This window comes from Carettochelys insculpta, chromosome 18 (genome assembly GCF_033958435.1).
Source record: "Carettochelys insculpta isolate YL-2023 chromosome 18, ASM3395843v1, whole genome shotgun sequence".
In the NCBI taxonomy this organism is placed as follows: domain Eukaryota; kingdom Metazoa; phylum Chordata; order Testudines; family Carettochelyidae; genus Carettochelys; species Carettochelys insculpta.
The window spans coordinates 25,534,385-25,561,749 of NC_134154.1; the positions used below are offsets into that span (position 1 = coordinate 25,534,385).

Sequence of the window (27,365 nt, forward strand, 5' to 3'; positions counted from 1 at the left end):
CTCAAATATATAGTAGATATTGAAAAGGTATAGTATCACTCTAGATGGTGCTTGGTCCTGCCGTGAATGCAGGGGACTGGACTCAATGACCTTCTGAGCTTCCTTCTAGTTCTAGTATTCTGTGATTAATCAGGACATTCTCACAATGTTTTTTTAACTCACTGAGCTGTCACTAAGTAACCGTTTCTATTGTATTGTACCTTAAGATACAGATGTTTGCAGGGATTTATATTTTAGTATATTCTGTGCCAAAAATGTTTTGACTTAAATTATTTTTAGAACAAAATGTTAAGGTCTTAAATGAACTAGATTTTTCTTCAGGTCTTTTTTTGTACTTTATACCTATCAAAAATGTAACATTTAAATGTAATAAAATACAGCTGTAGAGCTCAAGCCTATAAACATGTGGGCACGTGGACACGTATGCATATGTGAATTGCTCAATGGTACCAATTTATACATATAGGCTGCATCTACACTAGCAAGTTCTTTTGGAAAATCTAGCCCTTTTTCGAAAGAACATGTGGAGCACCTACATATAAAATGCACTCTTTCAATCTGAAATCGAAAGAACACTGCTCTTCTTCTGGAAGCCCTATTCCTCTCCCCAGCCAGGGAGAGCGCCTTCTTTCAAAAAAAAAAGCAAGCGTAGATGCTCTGTGGGCCCTTTTTCGAAAGAGCAGTCCTCATGGCGCTGGATTTTTCGATCTGTGTCCTGTTCTTCTGAAACAGCAGGGGCTGTGTGGATGCTGTCTATTCAAAGAGAGGATCGATCTTTTGATTTGCTTTTTTGTGTGGGGATGCGGTCTTTCAGAAGAAGTTTTTTCGGAAGAGATCTTCCGGAAGAACTTTCGAAAAACTGCTGTAGTGTAGACGTAGCCAAAGCATTTGCAGATTTAGATCTTTTGGGGGATATTCTAATGTGTCTTCTTTACTAATGCTCAAGTAGAAACAAGATGATAACTGCTAATAATGACCAAACCAAAATGAGCATGTGAAATCCAGATGATAAACATATTAACTGATTGGTTATGTAACAAGCCAAATATGTTTGCTCATGCCCATTTCTGATTTCTCTGTTCATAGTGCTTACTCGTAGTGCCTGTAACTCTTGAAAAGGACATCCTTTGAATCAGTGTTAAACATTCATGATAAAACCAGGCAATGCTATAGAATACACAGAACCTTTAAAGCTGGAATATATCCCGATTCAATTCTGGCTAAAGATAGGTATTATTCTTTTCAATCAGCATATGCAGTTTGTCCTAACAACTGTTAGCAAAGTGGTGTTTTAATGGGAAGACATTTTTAAAAGTACAGGAACACTGAATTTCACTAACTACATTTTTTATGTTTTATTTGCATTTTCACAAGTAAAAGGCAGTTGATTTTTCCAAGTTTTTTTTGTAATCCCATTACGTAACCAGCTAGCCTATTAATACTAGCAGAGCAAAAGATAATAAGCTCCTTCTTTGTCAGTTACCAGCAGAAGAAATTAACTGTCAGAAGCAGTCCAAGATTTTTAAATACTCTCATCAAATCTCTACCTGGTTAGAAAAGCCACTGATCAGAATCTACAAAAGCCATGTTATTAACTGTCCACTTATTTAAAAGCTAAAAATAACTGTAACAACTTTTTCCAATTGTCTTTTCTTAGCGTAATTACAATTTTCTGCTTGCCTCAGCAAGTCATTCTAATGCCATAAGAATCATACAGCACTAATTAAATCAGTGCAACCATCACATAAATCTTAAATGAACCACCAGAAACTTTTTTTTTAAAGCAAAAAATTCTACTTTGAGGGCAACACAGAATAGGAAAAAAAATACATCTAGTTGGACTGTACATTACTTTTATAGATTTCAAAAGCATAATTCCCAGGTAACTGGCAATGCCATATAATAAAGAGATGTCTACATGATTTGTGCTTGTCCCTCACTCATCCTCTTCCCTCCCCCTTTTCTGTGGCTTTGTAGCATGTGTTCTCCTTCCCCACTGCACATGACTCCTAAGGAATCCAAATGCCCCTTTTCTGGAGATCATCCCAGGCTCCCCTAATATATCTCCTGTCTAGATGGCCATGCTATTCCACTGTTGATGACAAGCATTCAACAAGATGCCTATACCCTTCCTCAAAAGGCCAAGTATGTAACTGCCAAAGCTTTCTTCAGCTCCATTTGACATTAGAGCACTGTAAATAAATGTAATAATAATTAATAAGTACTGGGCTAGCAGGAGAAGAATCTAAAAATCTTCCTGGATCTGGGCTCTCCCACACCACACAGTCTGCTGCCATTTTGTTGGGTTTGCACCTAGCACATTGTTTGCTATAGTTCCACTTCCATGCCTTTGCTTTCGCCATGTAGGGCACTCAAATTGTGGAAGAGGCACACAGTGGTAAGGATATGCTATCCCAGCTGCCTGTAAATCTACCCAAGGTCCACTCCTACACAGCAGGCTTCCTTCCAAACCCAGTGAAAATCCGCAAAGCAGTTAATGCTGCTTATTGACTCTTTGCAGCTTCTGCCTATCCTTGGAGAGAAGATTAGCGTGCAGCTGTGGAGAAAGAGAGTCCCTTGAGCTATCCTCAATGGGAAAAAGAAGTCATGGGGCAGGACCCCACATGAGGATGAGATAGGGATACATGGGACTGCCCCAGTCTTTGGACAAAGTTTAGGATTGTGTGGGATTTGAAGAATTATCTCAGCATGGCTGAAAACACTCTTTGTTGCCAAGGAAGAATTTGGAAATAACTCTGTGAAGTGAATCTGAGCTTTGGAAACCCCTTTTTCCCCTCTAAGGCCCAGCAAGCTGCTTGCCTTCATTAAAGACAATTCAATTACTTCTGTCAATTAAAGAAACTTTTAAAAAATTCAAAGGCACATTATAGACATCAGATTTTATTTTTCTTCTAGTTATGTTAATATATTTAATGCAAATACAGACAAGGAAGGGGGTTCACATAAAAACAGCAAGTGGCTCCATAGGTAAATATCAGAGAAAGCTAAAATATTTCTTATGCCCAAAATAACTCAGAAAATACTATTAAAAAATAAGGTCAATTTTATTTCAAACAGGATAGAAATTTCCAAATGGTTTTTCCACAGGCAAAAAAACAAACAACCAAACCAACCAACCAACCAAAAGAAAAAACCCTAAGAAAAGCAGCAAGAATTTTGGTTTTTATGATGTAGCTTAACTCTGTGGCTCTGACCATTGTCTGTTTGGCCAAGGAGTATACCTCAGGAGGGGCTGGGAGAATTTAAAGCCATTTTTGCACTCTACTAATTCTGGGCTATCTGTGCACCAGGGGGACCCCTTGATGTACACTGGAACAGTCTGAAGTCTGCCAGTGACCCCCAGGGGCTATTCTGATAACTAGTTAGGGTACAGGGAAGTTTGGCCCACAAACATTTTCCTAATTTGGGTAGAAAGAACAGGGCCAGACCTGTACCACTGGAGGAGGCCCCTATACCAGGATGATCTTCTTGTAGGCAGCTGTCACTGCTTTAGAACCACACTGCAATAATAAAGCAGAACAAAGCTGCCTCAGCACAGGGGAAACCCTAGACCTGTATTTTTAGTAGGTCCCAGTTTAAATTTCCAAGAGGGTAATGATACGTTCGAAAAGAAAAAAAATGAAAAAGCTCAGAATCCAAGATATTGTTCTCATATACTGAGTCTGCCTTTGTGCCAATGAAATATCCTCTGGCACATGGGTGCGGAACCTTTTTAGGGTCGGGGGCCACTGACCCACAGAAAAATCCACCAGGGACCACATAAAAGTAAGAAGCAAAATAAAATTTAAAAAACACACACAAAACTCTCATTGACGCGGCCCCTGACGGACACACCTCACTCCTTCATGCTCCAGCATCATAGGCAGGTGGGTGGAGAAGGTGGGAACTGAAGTTCAAGGCTTCCCCCAGGCTAGATTCTCTTTTGGGATCCAGGGCAGGACCAAACATGGGTGGTATTCAGTGTGTGGTACAGGCAGCAGGGAGGGGGTTTGAATGGGAGGGAGGGTTCATGACTGGGCTGGGGTTGGGGATCTGGGTGCATAAGTGGGCTGGGGGCAGCAGTGAGGAGGATTCAAGAATAGGCTGCAGGTGAGGGGTATGGACAAGAGGGAGGGTACAGGAGCATGGTGGGGGGGGTGTGGGCAAGAGAAAGTGCGTCCAGGCAACGGGGGAGCACTTACATGGCTGCCCCTCCCCTGTCTGGCAGCAGTGGATGGAGAAAATCTGCCCGGAGAGGTTCTCTCCTGTCGCTCCCAGGCACCTCCTTCACTATTCTGACTGGCCAGCACTCTGACCAATGAAAGCGTCAGGAAAAGCCTCTCTCAAGGAAGCATTACACTGTCGTTCCCCTAGGCAGAGCCTGTGGGCTGGATCTGGCCCCGGCTTGCCAGACTCTGTCCCATGAGGCTTGGGCCTCCACATCCCCCAACCCATGACAGGTCAGATGCTGGGGAGGGAAGGGAGCCGTGAGCTTCGGGGCCTAGATCCAAGCAAGCCATGGTCCAGATCTGGACAATGGTTTCCCCACCCAAGCTCTAGGAGCACAGTCAGTTACTTCAGATGCACAACGAGGTAGAGGGTTCAGGAATGTGCACCTCTAGTATGGCCTGGAGTTCAGTTCTCCAATGGCTCCATAATTACCAGCACAAGTGGATGAATGGGGGCAAGGAAGCAAGTAGAGGGTCAAGCTAGGAAATGAGTGAATTCCACCAGTAACTAGCACTTCCTATCTTTCCCCCTTAAAATGTAGTATTAGACCAACAATAGTTGTTGCAGAACAGCTCTACCAACTTTCTAGGGCCTTGAGGGAGGATTCTTTTTCCCCTGGTTTCTTTGGGAAGATAAGTATCAGAGAGGTAGCCAAGTTATTCTGTATCTTCAAAAATAACAAGAATGCTGTGGCACCTTATAGACTAACAGATATTTTGGAGCATAAGCTTTTGTGGTCAAAGACCTGCTTCATCTGATGAAGCAGGTCTTTGCCCATGAAAGCTTATGTTCCAAAATATCTGTTTGTCTATAAGGTGCCACGGGACTCTTGTTGTTTTGGAAAGATACCTAGGCTTTCATGGAAATTCTCCTTAGTGCAGAAGGCTCACGCAAGACCCTCCGTATGACTTAAGCCACTAACCTGGCACTAAAATAATGTAGAGGGCTCTCTGCATAGGTGTTAATATCACCCTTCTATTACCCCACTGAAAACAAATAATTTAAAAGTAACCCATGTAGAAACAGTGAGAGGACAAAGCAATATTCTGTGGAATGATTAAGGAAATGATGAGGTATGAAGCAGGAATTGTAAACAAATTCATAATACCAGCCTATCTTCACCGCCCTCCTGAATTATTTGACCAACAGAAGCTTGATTTTGTTGCTTTAGAAAACATTCTCTCTTACATGCCATGAGTTGCTCAAAATCACGCCACATTTTAGCTTGCTTCATATTTGGCCCATGACTTTCCCGTACAGCTTTTTGTTTCTCTCGTAGTTTCTGTTACAAACAAATAAAGTTATTTCAGATTTTTGGATGGTTACAACATGACAAGCATTACCTTAAAATGATAATCTAATGTGAATTAAAAACATTTCCTCTATCCTTGAAACATTATTAATGTTCAGTTAAAGTTCGAAAACATTCAATGTAGCATTCTTTGTAGCGTCTTGATGTGTGTGCCTTGTATGATGTTAATTTTAGTCTAGCTCCTTAAAAATACCACCTACTTTGTTATATGGTGCAACTTTACATAGCTGTGTTCCCAGGTCTCTGTGAGGAGTCCCATTTGTTTTTATAGAAGTTTACTTTAACAAATCAGTTCACTTCTAGACCGAGACTTTCCATATCAAGTTGCAGCAGGTAATATAGTTATATATCATGAAATTAAACTTTTACATGATAAACAGCAAATAATTCCCAATTGTAGCGACACAAACTTATAGAATTCACTCTCAAACTGACTCAAAAGCAAAATGAGAAAGGAAAAAAGAGGACTTTTTGATTGAAATAGAATGGCTAAGCCCTTTTTCACTACTCTGAACCTCTTCTCTTATGCAATTAAACTTGGACAACAGCTTTTGTTAACACAGCTACATTGAAGGTATCATTAGCCTTTTTATAAAGACCAACAGCTCTAAAATTTATTGACTTCAACAGGTTGCTTTATATACGACTTCAAATTTGAGCTGGCACAGTTTGTAATATCTGTTTCAGTTCTTACCCAGATGCTTTACAGGGAATATGCTTTTGTGTTAAGCTGTTTGAATATCTTTTACAAGAAGTTCATGATATATATGCTGTAGGAAATCAAACTCTGAAGGGTAAGTGTAATCTCTTTTCAGGGGATTAGTTACTGATGCCAACCGTAATGCAGTTTTCTTTGTGGTCTGCAATATGCTTTTAAAAAGGATAAGCACAGTTTTGCACAATGAACCAAATAAAAGTATGAACTGCAACATGCTTCTTAAAATAAAAAAACATACAAACAAACAAAAACTCATACTTACCTTTCCAAGGTTTTCTTGTTCAAGAATCATTCGTGTATATTGTTCTCTAAAGAAGGTAAACGATAACAGAGTTATAATTTTAATTAGTTGTAGGACAAATTTACTATACATGGGTGGAAAAAATGGAAAGTGGCAGAAAATTTGCAAGTATAATGAATGTGGGGATAACATCAAAATCCTAAATAGGAAAGTCAAAAGTATAAGAAAATGCTTTATTCAGTGGATAGGGTCACTGTTAAGCTTTCAGAGTAGGCTTGATTTCTGGCGTTCCCCATGTGAAGTCTGGGTGCATGGCCCTTCTGGAATAATGAATGGTTGAAATTCTTTTTAATATCATATTAAAGTTGCCAGGATTCTGAGACTGCTCCGTGCCACACTTTTGTTAAAATGCCATACCATGTCCAAATCCAGACTGCTTTGCTCATGGGAGTAGTGTCACTGGAGCAAATGGGAAGAGTCAGGAATGTACGGTGAATGGTATTTGGTTTCATGTTTGACAAAACCTAACGTTGGTGGCCTCATTTCCAAAATGCTGAGCAACCTGCAGCGCCTATGAATTCCAACAGGAACTGAGGGGAGCTCAGCACTCCTCAAAATCAGGCTTTTTATGAGGCACTAAACATAGATGTAGGTGCAAAACTCTTGACAACCAGTATTACAAATCTACACCACCTGAACCTGGCTCCTGGTTCACTCAGCAGAGTAGATATATGTTAGGAATTGGTGAGAGTGTAGCCTGGAGCATGCTGTGTTCTAGCAAATGAGGACCAGTCTAGTCAGTGCACTTTAGAACAGCCATGAGACTGCTCTAAGCTGTGCATGGGGCCCAAAATGGCTCCTGATTATTCCAACAAGATCAAAAGTGTGGAAAGCCACCTAAAAGCTCTCCTCTCCTATTAAGCACAATGCTTGTTACTCAGGCACAACTAAGGACCTGGTCCAGGAATGATTTTTTGTTTGTTTTGAGTAAAGATTTTTTTTGCAAAAAATGATAACATTTTTCATAAGTCTTTTTCTTTACTATTTATAATGATGACTGGAAAGACTGCAACTTAATTAAATTAAAAAGCCAACTTTTATTTTTAGGGAATAAAATTAACTTTTCACATTCCTTAGTACTGACTGTACGGAACAGAGAGTTTATATCCAATAAAGAGGATCAGAATTAAGACCTTTTTTGTTCAATACTTTATTAGGAAAGTGCAGTTCTATTTATGGTTCATTGTAGCTATGTTTACATTCCAATGCCTAGTGAAAATACATTCTAAAAGGAGTTCTAGAAACTCATTTTCTCTCCCTATTTTGTATTTTGTAAACATCTGCATATGATGGCCTTCAAAATACAAATAAATTTGAATGCTTTCTGAAAGCACAGGTCAAAATAAAATGTTTATTATTTCAGAAATACTGTCCTCTTACCGAGCTTCTTTTCTCATATTTTGCAAAGGTTTGGTGAAGCAGTGCCAGCAGGGGAAGTGGCAATGCTCCACTCAAGTCTTAAAATGCCCTAAGTCCCCCTAACTCCATTCACCATGTTCCAGTTCCTGCATTTCCCCTACTGGCTCCTTTCTTTGCCTAGTCACAATACCACATAGTGGTTATTCCAATGCTATTGTGCGCATGTGAAACCTGGACAACATACAAGTGTCATCTGAAGGCATTTGAACAATATCATCAATGCTCCCTCAGGAGAATCCTAAATATCTTGTGGGAGGACAGGTGCACAACACTAGCATCTTGCAAGAATTGAAGCCATTTTCATTCACCAACAATTTCGTTGGACTAGTCACGTGGTTCAGATGTCTGATTCGCACTTCCCAAAACAGATTCTGTTTTTGGAGTTGGAGGATGGATGGAGGAATGTTGGGAGCCAGAGAAAGTGATATAAGGACATGCTGAAGGCACACATGAGAAAGTGCAGCATCCGTGTTGACACTTGGGAGAGCCTTGCCCAGGACCGTCCCCAGTGCAGAGCAGTAATCCATTGGGGGTGGCACAATTTGAGAGATTCTGCTGCAGCATAGACAAGGAGAAGTGGAGAAGAAGAAAACAGTAGTGAAAACTGCTCAGCGCCCCTCCAACAGCTACCAACATCTGCCCCTTCTGTGATAAGCAGGTCAGTCAACAACGGACTCAGAAATAAGAGGGTGACATGAAGATGTCCTACTCATTATTGAGTGGCCACCAAGATTTGATTCCATTAAATAATTATTAGACAGATGACAATAGTGTTAGCCTGTATGCTGAAGCCTGTTCCACCATTTGGCTGCCCTTATTTTGACTGAAAGCTTTTTAGGGCAGAAGCTGCATCTTTCACTGTGTATGGAAAGTGCAGGGTATATGGCGATGTCTACACTAGCCCCGCCTTTTTGCAAGGGGGATGCTAATCAGACATTTTGGGATATGCTAATGAGGCTCTTCAATGAACATGCAACACCACATTAGCATAATGGCGACCGCAGTTGTTATGTAATAATAACAACTCACTTGTGCAGAGAAGTCGTCTAATGTTTTGCAGAGGAGTTAATATTAGTAACTAGAACTGAAACTGGGAATTGGTGCAGGAGACAGTGAGAGGGTGAGTTGAGGGGGGAAGAGAATTTAGTGAATGTTAGAAACGCAAACTAATCTTAAATGCTTCTCAGTCCCTAACCTCATTGTGGCTATGTCCACACTAGCTCCCCCACCCCGCCTTTCGAAAGGGGGATGCTAATGAGATGCTTTGGGATATGCCAATGAGGCACTTCAATAAATATGTAGTGCCTCATTAGCATAATGGTGGCTGCAGCACTTCGAAAGTGCCGCTTTCGATCACGTGCGGCTAGTCTACACAGAGTCTTTTTTGAAAGGACCCCACACATTTCAAAATTTCCTTATTCCTATAACCAAATAGGAATAAGGGGACTTTGCAGCATGCAGGGTTCTTTCGAAAAGGACCCCATGTAGATGAGCCATGCACGATCGAAAACGGCACTTTTGAAGTGCTGCAGCCTCCATTATGCTAATGAGGCGCTGCATATTTATTGCAGCGTCTCTTTACCATATCCCGAAACATCTCATTAGCATCCCCCTTTCGAAAGGGGGTGGGGGGGGCTAGTGTAGACATAGCCACAATGAGGTTAGGGACTGAGAAGCATTTAAGGTTGGTTTGAGTTTTTGCCATTCACTAAATTCTCTTCCCCCTTAACCTGCCCTCTCACCTTCTCCTGCACCAATTCCCAGTTACAGTTCTAGTTACTAATATTAACTCCTCTGCAAAACATTAGACTTCTTCTCTGCACAAAAGTGAGTTGTTATTATTAAATATTTATATTCCAGTCGGACCCACTTGTGTCTTCTGGGGTGGATGGTAAAAGGAGGGTACAAGGAGCAACGCATTTTTCCTTTGGAGACAGATACTCCTCCTTTCAAGCACCAATGTTAGTGCTAGCTATTGTCTCAGACTAGTGAGAGCTGACGAGGATCTGAGACCAACATATGCCATATTCCCTTGAAAAGGTGATGGATTTGCAGCTTCAGTGTGCACTTTCAAGAACCCCTGGAGAAAATCTGGCTGACTCTCTCAGTCTGACTCATATTTCCTCCTTGGGCTTGGCTGCAGCAAGGCAACTCTGAATCCTCTCCACTAGTATCCTGGAGTTAAAAGCAGCTGTCTGGCCTATATTCTCCAAGACAAAAGGGAAGATTTTTGGTATGTTTGAGGGAACTGCTAGGTATACAACAATATCTTTTGGATGTAGGGTACTTATTTTTTATTATTATTTTTAAACCTAGATGGTGAATTATTTCTTCCAGCTCAAATACCAATGAAACAATCTGTGACTGCAGTCTGTTTATAACTATCCTCTGAATTACACAAGAGACAGACAAGAACATTTACCTAATTGCTTTTCTTCTGTCTTGTGGATCTGGAGAGACATATGTCTTCATCTCATCTTTAGCACGCTGAAGTTGTACTTCTAGATTCTAAATATAAACACACAGCATATTTTAGACATATATGATCTTTCACTCTTAAATATTCTCACCTGTACAAATTTTGCCTTCTCTCTTGTGGCCTTACCCTTTTCATGCAGTTAGTATAATGATAGCAGCTTTCTTCCTGAATACACTCCTCACGAAGCCCTTTCACCTCCTGCAATATGAGAACAATATGTTTTATTGGGCAGTATTCTTGAAAGTCCACAGCAGACAGACTATTATTGGATGAAGCACAACAGGAAGTGTCTAGGGCAATATCCTGCCATCATTTTGTGTGCAGAATTCTGACTGCAGTCAGTGGCCCCTACATTCATGTGAATTAGTAATTGAATTTCCTTTGGGTATTTTCCCAACAATTACTCTGTATGCAGATAGCACCTGCCTATCTGTTTTATTACATTTATCTATTAAACAATGGTTTTGTTTTGCTAATTTAGTGAAACTGGCATTCCAGTTACACAAACATTTGAAGTCTTGCTTGGTGATAACTCATTAACATTCAAACAGCTAAATTCTGTCCTAGAAGCTTCTACATGAGACAATGCTGATCAGGACAAAGGTTCCACTGGATGGGCCTGGAAGACACAGTATCTGGAAGGAATTTGTTGCTGCTCAAACAAAAAATGTGGATAACTCTCGACAGCCCTGAGCAGCTCAGGATGTGTGGTGTTGGAAACGCACAGTTGGGGATAAAACCTGTGTGCACAAGGTCCTTCCTCATCCAGAAAGCAGAGTATGTGTCTGTCTCATGACCAAAACAGTTACAGGGACATCATTCCTATGGTTGGCTTCAATGGGCATCTTTATTCCTTCAAATCCAACCTCCTCTTTAGGACCCCCATTTTATAGATGAGGAACTGACAGAGTAACTTTCCCAGGATCACACACAGAAAGTTTGTGGGAATACCGGAAACTTAGCCTGGATCTTCCGCCTGCCAACAGTGCCCCACTTACTGGTCCATCCTTCCTCTCCAGGGGCAGGGCAGGGGTAATTTATCCCATAACGAATTATATGCTTCCTAAAGTTTGTAAATATACAGTAGTAACAATCTTACCTGTTCAAGTGTGGAGCGATTACTTTCTAAACCTGCTGCACAGCTGTCATACTGGACCTTTTTTTCATCACACTGTTGGGTTAACTCCTGGTGTGAAAAGTGCAAAAAAAATTAGTGTAAATAAAACTTCAGTCTAGTATCATACAACAACTAAGCAATATAAGTGCTTGTCTGTCTCACACTGTAAGCTCACCTACAGCAGGTTGAAGCTATGTCCAGTTTTCATGGACAAAATTGCAAGACAAAATATAGAGGTGATTTCTAAAAATTTGTCCCACTGTACATACAGCACACAAATATCTATTACATTATGTATTCCTAAACATTTTTACTAACCTGGCAATTTTGACGCAACTGTCTCAATTCTTTGATAATTGGAGCTAGGCTTGACTTCTTCTCTGCCACCATAGCATTAAGTTTTTTTACCTGATATATAAACAACAGGCATTACATGAAAATGCTGCTAGTAAAACTGAGAGATTATTAAGAATGGGAAAGTAAAGAAAAGGAAGGCAAAAATGCGGCGAGAAAACAGGTATGAGACATGAAGAAAGGAGACTGAAACATATATTCTGTAAAATAAATGATAGGCAAATGATAACTAAGAAACAGCATATTTTATAAGAGGGTTACTGTCACAATCTAATGCAACTCTACTCTCATGGTTTGAATTGCCTGTTTATTCTAGATGAAGTCTAACCTGCTGATTGTGCAACCTAATACCTTGCTTAGTCTAGAAGTTATTGCAAAAAAAAGGTCCCTGACCCTTTTTAGTATAGGTATATGGCCTGTGAGACCCTGACAAGAACATAAAAAATGCTAAGAGGTCTAGTCAGCTTTTAACATTACTTGCATATATCGATCTGTAAGACATGCACGAAGGCTATGATTACATTACACCACTCTGTCAGTAGACGTCACTGTCAGGAGAGTTTCCCCAACAAAACTTATGTTGACAGCATGCAGCCACACACAAAAGCCAATAATTGGGCCTACCCTACGGAGTTCTGTCAATAGAAGTCACTGTCAACAGATGTTTCCCAACAGAACCTCTGTCTACAGAACATGTCCACACCTAATACAGGTTCCCCCGTCAACTCCCTCTGTCTACAGAGAGTGGCCAGACTGCCCAGCCCTCTGTTGACAGAAAGCCAAACGGAAACTCTAAAAAAAGGCCAGCCTGGTGAACCAGAAGCCCTCTCTGTTAACAGAGGCCTCCCCAGAGCATCTACACTATTTTTTTTGTCGACAGAATCTGGTGACAAAGGCACTGTGCATCATATGGTCAAGAGAGAACTCTGCCATGAAAACTGCTGTGTTCTGTCAACAAATTGTCAACAGAACACATTTGTAGCGTGGATGTTCCTGAACTTTGTCGACAGGAAGCCACTCCTGTCAACAGAACTCTGTAGCGTAGTCCCAGCTAATCAGGAGAGTGCTCTGCTCTGTCAACAGAGCAGCCGGACTGCCTGGCTGCTCTTGACAAAACAGGCACCCAGAACCACAGCAGACCGGGCTGCCCATTGTTGTGATGAGAGAGAAGGGCCCCTAGGGTGGCCACACAGCTTCTATGTCGACAGAATCTGTCAACAGCAGCATTGTGCATCAAAGCTTTGGGGCAGAACGCTGCCAGTGAAACTACTGTGTTTTGTCCAGATACAGTTGACAAAATTCATTGTGTGTGTGCACACTCCACAAGTTTTGTCAACAAAACCAGGGTTTTGCTGGAAAACTTGCTAGTGTAACTGTAGCCAAAGAGAACAGTTACAAATAAATGTACATTTATAAGAGAATCAAGTCTGCCAATATTTTATAATGTTCTCCATTGGGACAGATACAAAATTACACATATTTACACCAAAATTACTTCTCTATCTCCAAGGGCACTACTTCTTATGTCAGTCGAACTTACGTTGTTTAGGCTACGTCTACACGTGCACCCAACTTCGAAATAGCTTATTTCGATGTTGCGACATCGAAATAGGCTATTTCGATGAATAACGTCTACACGTCCTCCAGGGCTGGCAACGTCGATGTTCAACTTCGACGTTGCTCAGCCCAACATCGAAATAGGCACAGCGAGGGAACGTCTACACGCCAAAGTAGCACACATCGAAATAAGGGAGCCAGGCACAGCTGCAGACAGGGTCACGGGGCGGACTCAACAGCAAGTCGCTCCCTTAAAGGGCCCCTCCCAGACACACTTTCATTAAACAGTGCAAGATACACAGAGCCAACAACTAGTTGCAGACCCTGTATATGCAGCACGGACCCCCAGCTGCAGCAGCAGCAGCCAGAAGCCCTGGGCTAAGGGCTGCTGCCCACGGTGACCACAGAGCCCCGCAAGGGCTGGAGAGAGAGTATCTCTCAACCCCCCAGCTGATGGCCGCCATGGAGGACCCCGCTATTTCGATGTTGCGGGACGCGGATCGTCTACACGTCCCTACTTCGATGTTGAACGTCGAAGTAGGGCGCTATTCCCATCCGCTCATGGGGTTAGCGACTTCGACGTCTCGCCGCCTAACGTCGATTTCAACTTCGAAATAGCGCCCAACATGTGTAGACGTGACGGGCGCTATTTCGAAGTTACTGCCACTACTTCGAAGTAGCGTGCACGTGTAGACGCAGCCTTAGTGGTGTGAAAAAGACACCCTGCCTCCTCTCCCCACCCCAAGAGGAGGTAAATTCCAGCGACCTAAGCACTATCCACACTGGCATAAGATGCTCTCCTGCCAACAAAGCTTCCCTTTCTCTGGAGGTGGAATAACTATGCTGACAAGAGAGTAATATTCTGTTGACATAAAGCATCTTCACTAGATGCACTATGGTTTTGTAGCCATGCTGATGTAGGGCTTTTAGTGCAGATATGTCCTAAGACTGTTCCTGAAAACCAGGTATTTTGTACAGTGTGTGATAAAGAGAGAACATTTCTATGAACGTAGGATCCAATCCAATGCTCACTGAACTTAATGGATAAATTCGCTTTGATGGAAGTTGGATTGGAACCAATGCGAATCGTAATCTAGGGTATAAATAGATTAACAGGCATAGCTTTCCCTTTAAGTGTTATAAAGAGAAACCTTTTGCATTTCCACCAGTCAGTTTAAAAAGGGACCAACAAAGTGCAAAAAAGCACCCTTTTTACTGCTTCTTTATTATGCATAAATTAAGAAGCTTTGAGAGGCTTTCAAAAAATTTTTTTTCTGTGATTTTTTTCATTAGAAGTTTAAGTCGTGTCTGCAAGACCATACAATGAGTTAAAAAATGACATCACAAGATACAAGTCAGCTGTTATGACCTGCACAGCATGTGCTGTGTTTGTGTTCCTCCCAGAAGATAGAAGGGATTTCGTATATACCAAGTGCAAGCTGATCGCCCTTTTGGAATAAAAGATTAGAAGACTTGAGATGCAAATATCAAACCTCTGGTCCATCAGAGAAGTTAAAGACTTCCTCAACAGAAAGCAGCATTTAGTACTGCAGGCACAGCCGGCTGAGCAATCAGTGAGGGCAGTACAAAGTGAGGAAGAAAACTGGAAGCATGTAACCTCCAGGAGAAGAATGCCAATTAAGATATCTCCAATTCTGGTGAAGGTAAGCAACTGCTTTCAGGCTCTCTGCAGGGATAATATGGTGAATAATGCTGTGGCAGAGACCTCTCATGGAATGGAACAGAAGAAGACCCCACTGAGTGGAAGGCATGGGATGCATAGTCCTAGAGATGGGAGCTCTACAATCACCACCCCCAAGAGAAGAAGACGGGTGCTGGTGGTCAGGGAGTCCCTCCTAAGAGGAAAAGAGTCATCCATCTGCCGTCCAGACCTGGAATCTTGGGAAGTTTGCTGTTTACCCACAGCTAGAATCCATGATGTACCAGAGAGACTTCCAAAAATCATCAGACCCTCAGATTATTACCCATTCCTACTTCTCCATGTAGGAACTAAAGACACAGCAGAGAATGGCCTTGAGCAGATCACTGTGGATTATGTAACCATGGCTACATCTACATTAGCCAAAAACTTCAAAATGGCCATGCAAATGGCCATTTCGAAATTTACTAATGAAGCGCTGAAATACATATTCAGCACCTCATTAGCATGCAGGCGACTTTTGCACTTCAAAATTGACGCAGCTTGCCGCCGCGCGGCTCGTCCAGACAGGGCTCCTTTTCGAAAATACCCCACCTACTTCAAAGTCCCATTATTCCCATCTGCTCATAGGAATAAGGGGACTTCGAAGTAGCTGGGGTCCTTTCGAAAAGGAGCCCCATCTGGATGAGCCGTGTGGCGGTGAGCCGCATCAATTTCGAAATGCTGCGGTTGCCTGCATGCTAATGAGGTGCTGAATATGTATTTCAATGCTTCATTAGTAAACTTCGAAATGGCCATTTGCATGGCCATTTCGAAGTTTTTGGCTAGTGTAGACACGGCCCATGGAAAGGAAGTTCAAGGAATATGGAGCACGAGTGGTTTTCTTGTCCAGCCTCCCTGTTGTAGGAAGGGGTTCAGATAAAGATCATCAAATCATGGAAGTAAATGCATGGTTGCACAGGTGGTGTCAGAGAGAGGGATTTGGTTTCTATGACAATGGGATTTTGTTTCAGGAACAAGGATTGCTAGGAAGAGATGGGAGCCACCTAACAAAGAGAGGAAAGAGCATCTTTGCAGGCAGGCTTGTAAACCTAATGAGGAGGGCTTTAAACTAGGTTTGCTGGGGGATGGTGACACAAGCCCTGAAGTAAGTGGGGAAGGAGGAAAGAACAACAAATGAGGACCTCTGGTTTGAAAGGAAAAAGTAGGCCAATCAGCTAATTATCTAAGGTGTGTGTACACAAATGCAAGAATCCTGGGATACAAGCAAGAAGAATTAGAGGCCGTGGCACAGACAAAGAAGTATGAGGTGATTGAAATAACAGAGATGTGGTTGGATGAGTCTTATAACTGGAGCACTCTTAGGAAGGAGAGGCAGAGGAGAAAAGGAGGAGGAGGAATTGTGATGGATGCGAGAGAGCAGTACGATAGCTCAGAGCTCCAGAATATGGGAGAAAAGCCAGTTGAGAGTCTCTGGATTAAGCTTAGAGGTGGAAGCAACAGAGGTGATGTTGTGATTGGTGTCTGCTATCGACCACTAGATCAGGTAGATGAGGTAGAGGAGGATTTCTTCAGACAACTAAGAGAAGCATCCAAATCACAGGCCCTGGTTCTCTTGGGAGACTTTAATCATCCAGACATTTATTGGGAGACCAATACAGCAGCACACAGACAATCCAGGAAGTTTTTGGAGAATGTTGTTGATAACTTCCTGGTATAAGTCCTGAAGGAACCAACCAGGGACTGTGCACAGCTCAACCTGCTGCTCACAAACAGGGAAGAGCTAGTAGGAGAAATAGATGTGGGTGGCAACCTGGACTTCAGCAATCATGAGATGGTAGACTTCAGGATTCTGGCAAAAAGAAGGAAGGCGAGTAGTAAAATACAGACCCTTGATTTCAGAAGATCAGACTTCAACTCCCTGAGAGAACCAGTCTGCAAGATCCCCCGAGGAGCTAATATGAAGGGGAAAGAGGTTCACGAGAACTGGCAAGTATTTTAAAGAAGTCTTATTGAAGGCATAGGAACAAACCATCCCAATACACAGTAAGAAAAGCAAATATTTTACACAACCAGCTTGGCTTACCAGGGAAAGGATGTGTAAAAGTGGAAACTTGGACAGATGACTACGAAGGAGTATAAATATATAGCTGGAGAATGCTGGGGAGTAATCAGGAAAGCGAAAGCACAATTGGAACTACAGCTAGCAAGGAATGTGAAGGGCAACAAGAAGGGTTTCTACAGGCAATAAGAGGGTTATCAGAGAGGGGGCCGTTACTGGATGAGAGAGGTAAACTGGTGACAGATGATGTGGGAAGTCTGAAGTACTCTATGGTATTTTTGCCTCAGGCTTCACAGACAAGGTCAAGGTCCCAGACTACGCTAGGCAACGCAGCATGGGAAGGAGGTGGGCAGCCCTCTGTGGGGAAAGTACAGGTTAAGAGCTTTTTAGAAATGCTAGATGCACACAGATTCATGGGTCTGAATTTAATGCATTTAAGGTTACTCAAGTAACTGGCCGGTATCATTGCAGAACCTTTGGCTGTTATCTTTGCAAACTTGTGGAGATCGGGAGAGGTCTCAGATGACTGGAAAAAGGCAAATGCATTACCCATCTTTAAAAAAAGGACAGGACAATCCAGGAAACTATAGAGTGGTCAGCCTTACCATGGTCCCTGGAAAAATCATGAGAGGATCCTCAAGAAATCCATTTTAAAGCACTTGGAAGAGGGGAAAGTGATCGAGAGTAGTCAACATGGATTCACCAGGGGAAAATCATGCCTGACCAATTTGATTTGCTTCTATGATGAGGTAACTGGCTCTGTGAATGTGGGGAATTCAAAGGATGTGATATACCTTGACTTTAGCAAAGCTTTTGATACAGTCTCGTTCAACATTCTTGCCCATAAATTAAGGAAGTATGGATTGGATACATAGACTGTTAGATGGATAGAAAGCTGGCTAGATGGTTGGGCATAACGGATAGTGATCAATGGCTCAATGTCTGCTTGGTGATCAGTTTCAAGTGGAGTGCTCCAAGGATCAGTTCTAGGGCCAGTATTGTTCAACATCTTTATTAATGACCTAGATGAGGGGATGGATTGCACCCTCAACAAATTTGCGGATGACACTAAGCTAGGGGGAGAGGTAGATATGTTAGAGGGTAGGGATAGGATCCAGAGTGACCTAGATAAATTGGAGGACTGGGCCAAAAGAAATATGATGAGGTTCAACAAGGACAAGTGCAGAGTCCTGACCTTGGAATGGAAGAATCCCAAGTATTGTTACAGGTTGAGAACTAACTGGCTAAGTAACAGCACAGCAGAAAAGGACCTGGGGATTACAGTGGATGAGAGGCTGGATATGAGTCAACAGTGTGCCCTTGTAGCCAAGAAGGCGAACAGCATAGTGGGGTGCATTAGGAGAAGGACTTCTAGCAGATTTAGAGAAGTTATTATTCACCTCTATTAGGCACTGATGAGGCCTCATATGGAGCACTGAGTCCAGTTCTGGGCCCCCCAATATAGAAGGGATGCATTGGAGTGGGTTCAACAGAGGGCAACGAAAATGATTAGGAAGCTGGAACACATGACCTATGAGGAGAGGCTGAGGGACTTGGGCGTACTGAAGTTGGAGAAGAGAAGATTGAGGAGTGACCTGACAGTAGCCTTCACATTCCTAAAGGTGGGCTCTAAAGAGGATGGACAGAGGCTGTTCTCAATAGTGACAGATGGCATAACAAGCAGCAATGGTCTGAAATTGCAGAGGAAGAGGTGTAGGTTGGATATTAGGAAAAACTATTTCACCAGGAGGCTGGTGGAGCACTAGAATGCTTTACCTAGAGAGGTGGTGGACTCTCCATCCCTAAAGTTTTTTAAGTCCCGGCTCAACAAAGTCCTGGCTGGGATGATTTATTTGGGGTTGATCCAGCTTTAGGCAGGGGACTGGAGATGACCTCCTAAGATCCCTTACAGCCCTAGGATTCTATGATTCTGTAACTTGAGCAATTGATCTGAAGGGATTAGTCAGGCTTTTAAAACTCATTATGCTTTGGTTCTGTTCACAACTATTAACTTCCAGAGATTAAATAACTTCCAGAGTCTTTGTTAAATTTCAATCCCATTCCAGGTTTTCAATGAAGGTGCCAATAATAATAGGCAATGTCTGAAATCACAAAAATGTCAAACCAAGGAAGCCCCAGTTAGGCATCCCTAATACTCCTAAATGAAAAACAAGAAAGAAACACTGCCCCCACACACATGCACTTTTGAAGGCATTATTTGTATATCAAAAAGAAACAAAGTGGTACATACTCAATTTTTCTCAATCTCTGCCTCTAAACCGTTGTAGCTATATTTATCCAGAAGTACATTACAAAATGTATTTCTACAAACATATGTTGCATTTTATTCTAAAACCCATGTAAAAATACCCATCCTGATTTTATTTTTTCTAAGATTTAACATCCAGCTTGTGGAAATATAATAGTTAAATTAGGCAAAGTCACCATTTCAGACATGTTATCTAGTGTTCGTCCCTTCATTTCATCCATCTCACTCTTAGCTGCAGATACTCTCTCCAGTTCCTCCTGTGTGTAACTGTATCCAGAGATACCCTTCTTGTCCTCAATAGCTTGCTGTGGATATAGGAAATTAGTACAATATGTGAGGATATGTTCTGGCCAACCATGAAGTTCTCTCATGTAAATAAAATATTTCAAGAATCCTGAAAGTGAAGTTAAGTGCTGGAATCAGTTTATTTTAAGACTGATAAAACTACATGACTGCCAAAAGAACAAAAGTATTTGCCATTCTGTTCAACTGGTAGGCTATTAATACTTTCTGCAAGACCTTTGAAATGCCAACTGAAGTAAAAAGAAAGTTTACTATTGACTTCAATGGGATTCAGATCAGATCTTATATGCAGCAATTAAATATATAAAAGGAGGGATGCCTATTTTGGAGGATGTAATCTATAAGAAATGTACTGAACTCTACAAAAAATGGTATTGAAAGAAAACCCAGAATACAGTATTTCTGAACTGTTTTATAATTGTGTTCTCCAATGCTGGTTTTTACAGAAGAAAATAACTTAAAGTAATGCCACTTTATAGAAGGCTATTTTTCTGTACATGTCTTGAAAACAGTTGGGATGTAATACAGTAGAGAAGTTATTCTTTAACTATTTTTATTCCTTTTACAGTTCAACAAAACTTTACTTTCCATTGACACTGTGGTTATGGTAGTTAATCATTACATATGCAAAGAACATAAGAATGGCCGTACTGGGTCAGACGAAAGGTCCATCCAGCCCAGTACCCTGTCAGACAGAGGCCAATGCCATATGCTCCAGAGGGAGTGGACCGATCTCTCTCCTGCCATCCATCTCCAGCTTCTGACAACCAGCGGCTAGGGACACCATTCCTTAACATCCTGGCTAATAGCCACTAATGGACCTAACCTCCATGACTTTATCTAGCTCTTTTTTAAACCCTGTTATGGTCCTGGCCTTCACAGCCTCCTCTGGCAAGGAGTTCCACAGGTTGACTGTGCACGGTGTGAAGAAATTCCTTTTATTTGTTTTAAACCTGCTGCCCAATAATTTCATTCAGTGTCCTCTAGTTCTGGTCTTATGGGAACAAGTACATAATTTTTCTTTGCTCACTTTCTCCACACCACTCATGATTTTATATTCCTCGCTCATATCCCCGCTTAGTCTCCTCTTTTCTAAGATGAAAAGCCCTGCTCTCTTTAATCTCTCTTCATATGGGACCAGTTCCAAACCCCTAACCATTTTAGTTGCCCTTTCCTAATGCCAATGTATCTTTTTTGAGATGAGGAGACTGCGTCTGTAGGCGGCATTCAAGATGTGGGTGTAGCTATGGTTAAAATGCCACTATCTGAGCATTCTGGGTGACAGAATGCCGGATATTTACTGTCGTTGTATAGCAGAAGTAGAGTTTGGCTAGTTTTCAATTTCTGAGCAATAATACATACTCTGTATCTTACTTCAGCAACCACTGTGAAGTACATGACTTCTTAAAGCTTGGTTGTTGTTGCTGTTTTTAAGTACTATTCCAGTATTTCTGACCCTTGATATCTGTGTCTTATTGTTGACAAAGTAATTTTGAAGCCCTCAAAATATACCAAAGCTTACCTCTGACTAATTAAGAACCTAGACCCACTTCTGTTGAAGTCACTAAAAAGTTTCCCAATGACTTGAGTGTAGAATTAGGCCTGTCCAACTCAAGAAATAAAATTTAGAGCTTGTACAACTGTCTATAAGAAACTATTTCTAGTCATGAAATATGATAGCTGAGTATAACTGGCAGATTAAAAAAATTCCTATATCCAGCATGCTTTATCAGTGTTTAGCTAATAATAGTAAGAGAGCTTTAAAGATTAAAACATTAAAAAATTCCAAACCAATTATGTCCATTTCATTGCATTGATGGTTATCACTGTGGTGGAGGTTAGGATGTATTGGAATGGGAGAACTTTGCCTTACCAACTGTTGCTGAATAGCTTCATGACGTTGTTTTAGGAGTTCTTCTGTTCTCTGTAGGATTCCGTACTCAGCTGTAATTTCTGCTATTTCTAGACGCTTCTTTTTGTAAAATGTGTTCTTGCTTCGAAGCTTATTAACATAGCGTTTAAACTGAAAAGAGATATAACAGGGACACTTGTAATTTAATTTGAGTAAATAAAATGGCCTTATCCCACTTTGTAACTATATAAAGTAAAATATCCTGTTCCTATAGCATTTTGAAAGGACTGCAGCATAGCATTTAGATATATAGTGTTCCAGCTCACTATACCTCTGTTTAATCACTTGGAACATGGAAACCATTTCTGCCTACCTGTCCCACTGGGGGTTAGAACAGCTAATTTATATTTGCAATTTTTGTAGACTTTTAGATAATAAAAAAGTTAATATAAAATTGACTGATGTTTTAATAGTGCTTTGCACTTGCATGAAAGTGCCCTCAATCCAAGAACATCAAAGAGATTTAGAGACCTAAATTATAAACCATCCTTGAGAATTAGGTAATCATTCTTATTCCTATACATGTGACAGCATGTTTGCCCCGCAATGGCCCAGCAAAGGTTAAAGCAAGCCCTGGGAGAGGGCTGGGGCTGAAGAGCAATCAGCTGTAGGGCACAAAAGCTAATTAGGGCCCAGCTGAGGGCTGTATAAAGAGGGCTCCCAGAGGGGACAAGAGCTGAGACTCTTGCTCTAGGCAGGTAACAGCAGGCAAGACCCTGGCCAGAACAGTGCACTCCAGACACTGGAAGAGCTAAATCCCAGGTGACCAGCAGGAGGTGCCATGGCAGGGAGTCATGCCTGGTTACAGTACATTACAGATGGAAACTGAGGCTGGGTCTATACTTACCTTGAATATTGACAACTGCTACACAATTTTAGGTACGCCAGTTGTGTACCAAAAATTGATTTAGCAGCTGTCGATATCAGTCCCTTTCCTCACTGCAGAATACCGATGGGAGTGCTCCTCCCATTGGCATTCCTTAATCCTTGCTGGCTGGCAAGGAGTTCTGGGGTCGAGATTGACTCCAGAACGTGCCCTTTTCCTCATGCGTGAAACTGGACCCTGGAAGATTGAACCTAAGCATTCAATCTTCCACAGTGAGTGTAGACCCAGCCTGAGAGACAGTTTCTGAGACTTGTTCAAAATGACATGACGTGTGACAGTTGGGACTAGAACTCAGGTCTCCCAGTAGCTATTTATGGGCTTGAGCCACAAGATTGCCCTTGCTCTCCTAAGGCAGTGAACAAGTATTATCATTAATGTTCCAGTTAACTGTGATTCGGATATCACTATGGCAATTTAATTTTTTTTTACATTAAAAGTACCATTATATTTTTTTCAAATTTAACCAGTAAACACATAGGAATTACAGAGAGTTCTGTGTTCCTAAAACTCATGCTTCAATGTTTCAGCAAGCCGCCTGCAGGATTGGGAACTGATTTCCCATGCCCACCACCATGCATTCTAGGGAATATCTTAAATAAAAATTCCTTCCTCTGGAATATCAAGATGGCCACATCTAGAGATGGGACATTAAATGGAGTTAATCAGGGCACTGAAATGGTACCAACCATTCTGCTTGGGTGCGTGGGTGGATGTGGTGTTGGGAGGAAATTCCACCTTGCAGTTTGGTAGTGAACTTGGGAGATTTGCATTTTCCTCAGCAGCCTGGGGTGCAGGTCACTTGCCAAGACTGTCTGGGTATATCTCATTAAACTATCTCCCTGCCATTGTAACAGCCTTGACAGAGCTGCTGACAGGCAGGGACAAAAGGTGCAGTTGTCCCAGGGCCCGATGATTCAAAAGGGCTCAGTGCTCCTGGCTGCTGTTCCTTTGCAGTGGTGGCAGCATGCAGAGGCTCAGGCCTTTTACATTGCTTCTGGAGTGCTGCACTGTACAACTCTGAGAGCTGATGGGCGGGGAAGGGTGGTGTGGCACACTCTGAGCAGTGCTGAGAGCTGACTGCCCTCAACCTTTTCCACCCCTAACCCTAAGGCCCCACCCCCATCACACTTTGCCCTGGGGCCAGGCAAGTCTGTTGACCTCTCTGAGCCTCAAGCAACGGCACACTACAGTCAGTCCTTCCTATTCTTGGCCCGTGGCACATTATCATCTAGTCTCCTGCAGACTGTAATACTTTGGTCTCATGTTGGTTGTTGGATTAATATGCAGTGCTGGGGCTGATGGTCTGTGATACATAGGAGGTCAGACTAGATGATTTGGTGGCCCCTCCTCACCTTAAACTCTATGAATTCTCAAGTCTGACAGGAAAGACAGAAAATTGCAGAGAGAAAATTGAAATGGGTCATAGGGAAAAGATTCATAATTTTAAAATACAGGTTGTAAGTAGTTAAAACACTGATCTCTCTGAATTTTTCTTGCTGAATAGAAGATATTATTGATTGACCATTTTTAACAAAAGGACAAGACTGAACAGAGTCTACTCCTCACTCTGTATATCCAGCTGGAGAACTGTCATACCTAGAACTAGCATAAAAGCATAGAGCTAGACTTAGTGAACAGGAGTTCAATTTTTGCTTATTAAAATGTAAAGCATAACAATCCAGAGCCTTAAAAATCACCACATTTACCTAAGTCAACTTGACATACGCCTGAAAAATCAGGCCTTAAGTGTCTCTCCAGCTGAATACAGAACCGAGTCTCTTTGAATTATTATTTTTCTAAACTAGGACCTAAACTTTTTCTTACTTGTTAGTTTCCCATTTATAAAATGAGATTAGCTCTTATTGATACACTTCACAGGGGTGTTACAAGACAAAATTCATTAACATTTATCCAGAGATGGAAAGCAAGAAATGAAAAACCAATATGACACTATAATTGAGTATAACACAGGTTTCAAAAGGTTCAGCTGGGATAAGGTAATTATTGTAGAATTAGTGCATTCTACTAACAAAGAATCACAAGAAAATATTAGCAGTCCTGTTACCACGGACACAATTTTAAAGATGCAAGTATCTAGCTTGTCAGTGAATTTCCCTGGTGAAGAATAATGCATAAAACTGATGTGACCACAGCCTGAGAACCCTTAGAGTAACTGTATGTTCTATAAAAAGTGTCCTGGGCAAAATGCCCAAAATGAAATCCACCCTGTTCATCTGCCATCCTGTGCAATATCTAGGCCAAAGCTTTTTTTCCTATCTTGCTATGCTCCAGAACTATTTTTAAAGCCAAAAGCTATAAACGTTTTTCGTGAAAGAACAAACCCACAGATTACTCAATGTGCTCTATGCAGATTGGACTGTGTGGCTTTAGAATACCATTTTATATTGTGCGTATTACCTAGGACAAAGATAGACAAGGTCACAAAAGTCACAGAACTACCAGTAAAGCAGAACTTTTTCTTACAATTATACTAAGGTCTTTATTGTAATATTGTTGTTGCAAGTTTAACTATCCTGGAAATTAACAGAAGAAATGTTTGATCACAGTCAGCTCAAACTCATCCTTTCAATTTATACAGGCTAGAAAAAATGTTTTATAACTTATGCAAAAACTGCATTTTCTGTAATTTTCAAGCTATTTCAGAAGATACTTGGTTACAAAACAATCAGACATAACTCCAAATAACAAACTAATTTCAGAAAAACAAGGGTTGCTCTCTTTTCTCTTCATGGCTCAGTTCCAGTGATATTTCATCTGGATGGCAGAATATAGTAAAGAATTATGTAAGAGAAGAAACTTTTTTCACATGTGACTATAGACAGCTGTCAGATCTGAATGATTTTCTGTCAGTTTATCCCTGGGTTGAAAGCAAGCTGTTATACTCCTCACTTCCATAACTATTTTTAAGGTCTTGAAAATAGCCTGAGTGGGGGAGACGGTATTTGCATATTCAGTATTTGGCCAAGCATATCTGCTTAATAATGGTAACCAATCAACATGTTGATGAAAAAAACTGAGTCCTCAGATGTTCTATTATTAGTTGACTAAGTCTGGGCCATATAACAAGCAACCCATCCAAAACAAAAAAATGGAGGAAACCTCCAGACAGGATATGTGGACAGAACTGCAACCCCATCCATTTCAGAACACATGCAGATCTGGCTTTAATATAGTACAATCTCCTGGTTTATAAATGTGTATTTTGGTTTTCACATAATAGTACTGAGATGACAATTTTCTGTAGATAATGAATCAAATATCTTCGCAGAATTTCTACAGATTTAATTTCCTACAAATCTCCCACAGATTTAAAAACACGTCTACGTCTAGGGCCAAATTCAGTGGTAGGGTAGCAGGGATAACTCCATTTAAATTTAACTGGAAGGGAACTCATGGCAGACTTACCAGATCTGTGACAGCCCAGGCACCCCTTAGCTCAGGAGCCATGAATCAAACCAAGAGCTCCACAAAATCAGGTAATTTATGACTAGTCTATTTGTAAATTATCAATGCTTTCAAATGTGTGAAAGCATACTAGGATATTTTTTGCAGATATGGTTAGCTTCTGTAGTTCCCAACAACTCATCTTGAGCTGGGAGTGCAGCAAACAGTCTCTTAAAACTTTTAATAAAACATTACATTTTACTCTCGTAAGATACTGTTAACTAAGAAAAGGATTAGCTATGCTTAGCCAAATCCCTTTCAAATTATCCACCTTGCTCTTATATTCCACATTTCATTGGTATATCTCCAAGCACTTTACAAAAGGAGCTCAGTATCACTATTCCCTTTTTACAGATGGAGAAACTGAGACACACAGCGGTGAAGATATCAGCCAGCTGGTCAGTATGAATAGAAAGGAATCCATTTTCCAGGGGTTAATCTAATCTCTGAGCAGTTATCTGCTTTCTGCATAGCTCAGAAGAATCCTCTTAGAGCATTTCTGCGGATCTGTTGATACCCAAAGGAAAGTATAATTTCAAAGACTTTTGTCCACTACTGAGATTTCTGTTTTCAACCAACTTAATATTAATATTTATTTATGTTTCAAATAGCAAATGACTGGACAAATTCCCTGGCACTGAGGTAACAATTAAAGTAAATAAACCAGCCTTCTGACATTGCTTGCAAGTCAAGCCAGAGGCCCCCTGAGATACAGAAACTTTTAATGTAAGCAAGGAAAAATTATGCTTTTCCATGTGATTATTTATATGGGCGGATGTAATATCACAGTCTGGTAGCTATGCTATAAAATGGATTGAATAAAAGTCAGACTTTGGTCAGGAAGGCATATGGGTACGTGGAATCTCCTCACATTTTATTTAAATATCGACCACTGATATGCTCACCTACCCCTGCTTTACTGAATTCCATCTAAGTGTACATCTACACTTAACAGAAGATCGATGCATTGGCAGTTGATCTTCCAGGGTTCAATTTAGCATGCCTAGTGTGGCTCCACTAAATCGAACCATCGGGGCTCCACCATCAACCCTGTTGCAAGGAGTAAGAGAAGTCGATGGGAGAGTTTATCCCGTCAGCCTCCCGCTGTGAGGATGGCAGGAGAAATCAATTTAGGATATATTGACTCCAGCTATCCAATTCATGTCGCTGGAGTTGTGTATCTTAGATCAACTTTTCCACGTACTATACACTGTGCCTTAGCATCTGCAGGCTCCTTAGAAGATTCTTGTGAGACACATAAGTATTGTCATTTTGTAGATGGGAAAACTGAGTCAGAGCTATTAAACTGATTTTCGGAAGA

At 41.3% G+C, this 27,365-nt stretch overlaps 1 protein-coding gene and 1 long non-coding RNA gene across 4 annotated transcripts in view; one reads left to right on the forward strand and one right to left on the reverse strand.

Moving 5' to 3' along the window:
• Positions 1–27,365, reverse strand: part of IFT81 (intraflagellar transport 81) — a 97,159-nt gene that overhangs the window by 24,820 nt on the left and 44,974 nt on the right. For 2 of the 3 annotated variants that reach the window (XM_075012756.1, XM_075012757.1), the window contains 8 exons: positions 21,655–21,804; positions 19,655–19,783; positions 11,895–11,984; positions 11,559–11,645; positions 10,586–10,657; positions 10,403–10,488; positions 6,523–6,568; positions 5,043–5,512 (listed from right to left, as the gene is read on the reverse strand). In XM_075012756.1, the coding sequence (XP_074868857.1) occupies positions 5,330–5,512; positions 6,523–6,568; positions 10,403–10,488; positions 10,586–10,657; positions 11,559–11,645; positions 11,895–11,984; positions 19,655–19,783; positions 21,655–21,804 (843 nt within the window). In that variant the 3' untranslated portion in view covers positions 5,043–5,329. Of the gene's footprint in view, positions 1–5,042; positions 5,513–6,522; positions 6,569–10,402; positions 10,489–10,585; positions 10,658–11,558; positions 11,646–11,894; positions 11,985–19,654; positions 19,784–21,654; positions 21,805–27,365 lie in introns of those variants that run through there. The other variant, XM_075012758.1, reaches the window with a different exon arrangement.
• Positions 14,852–26,443, forward strand: LOC142022674 (uncharacterized). Its single transcript, XR_012648016.1, has 3 exons — positions 14,852–15,151; positions 17,681–17,958; positions 26,399–26,443. It is a non-coding gene; the product is annotated as an uncharacterized LOC142022674 (long non-coding RNA).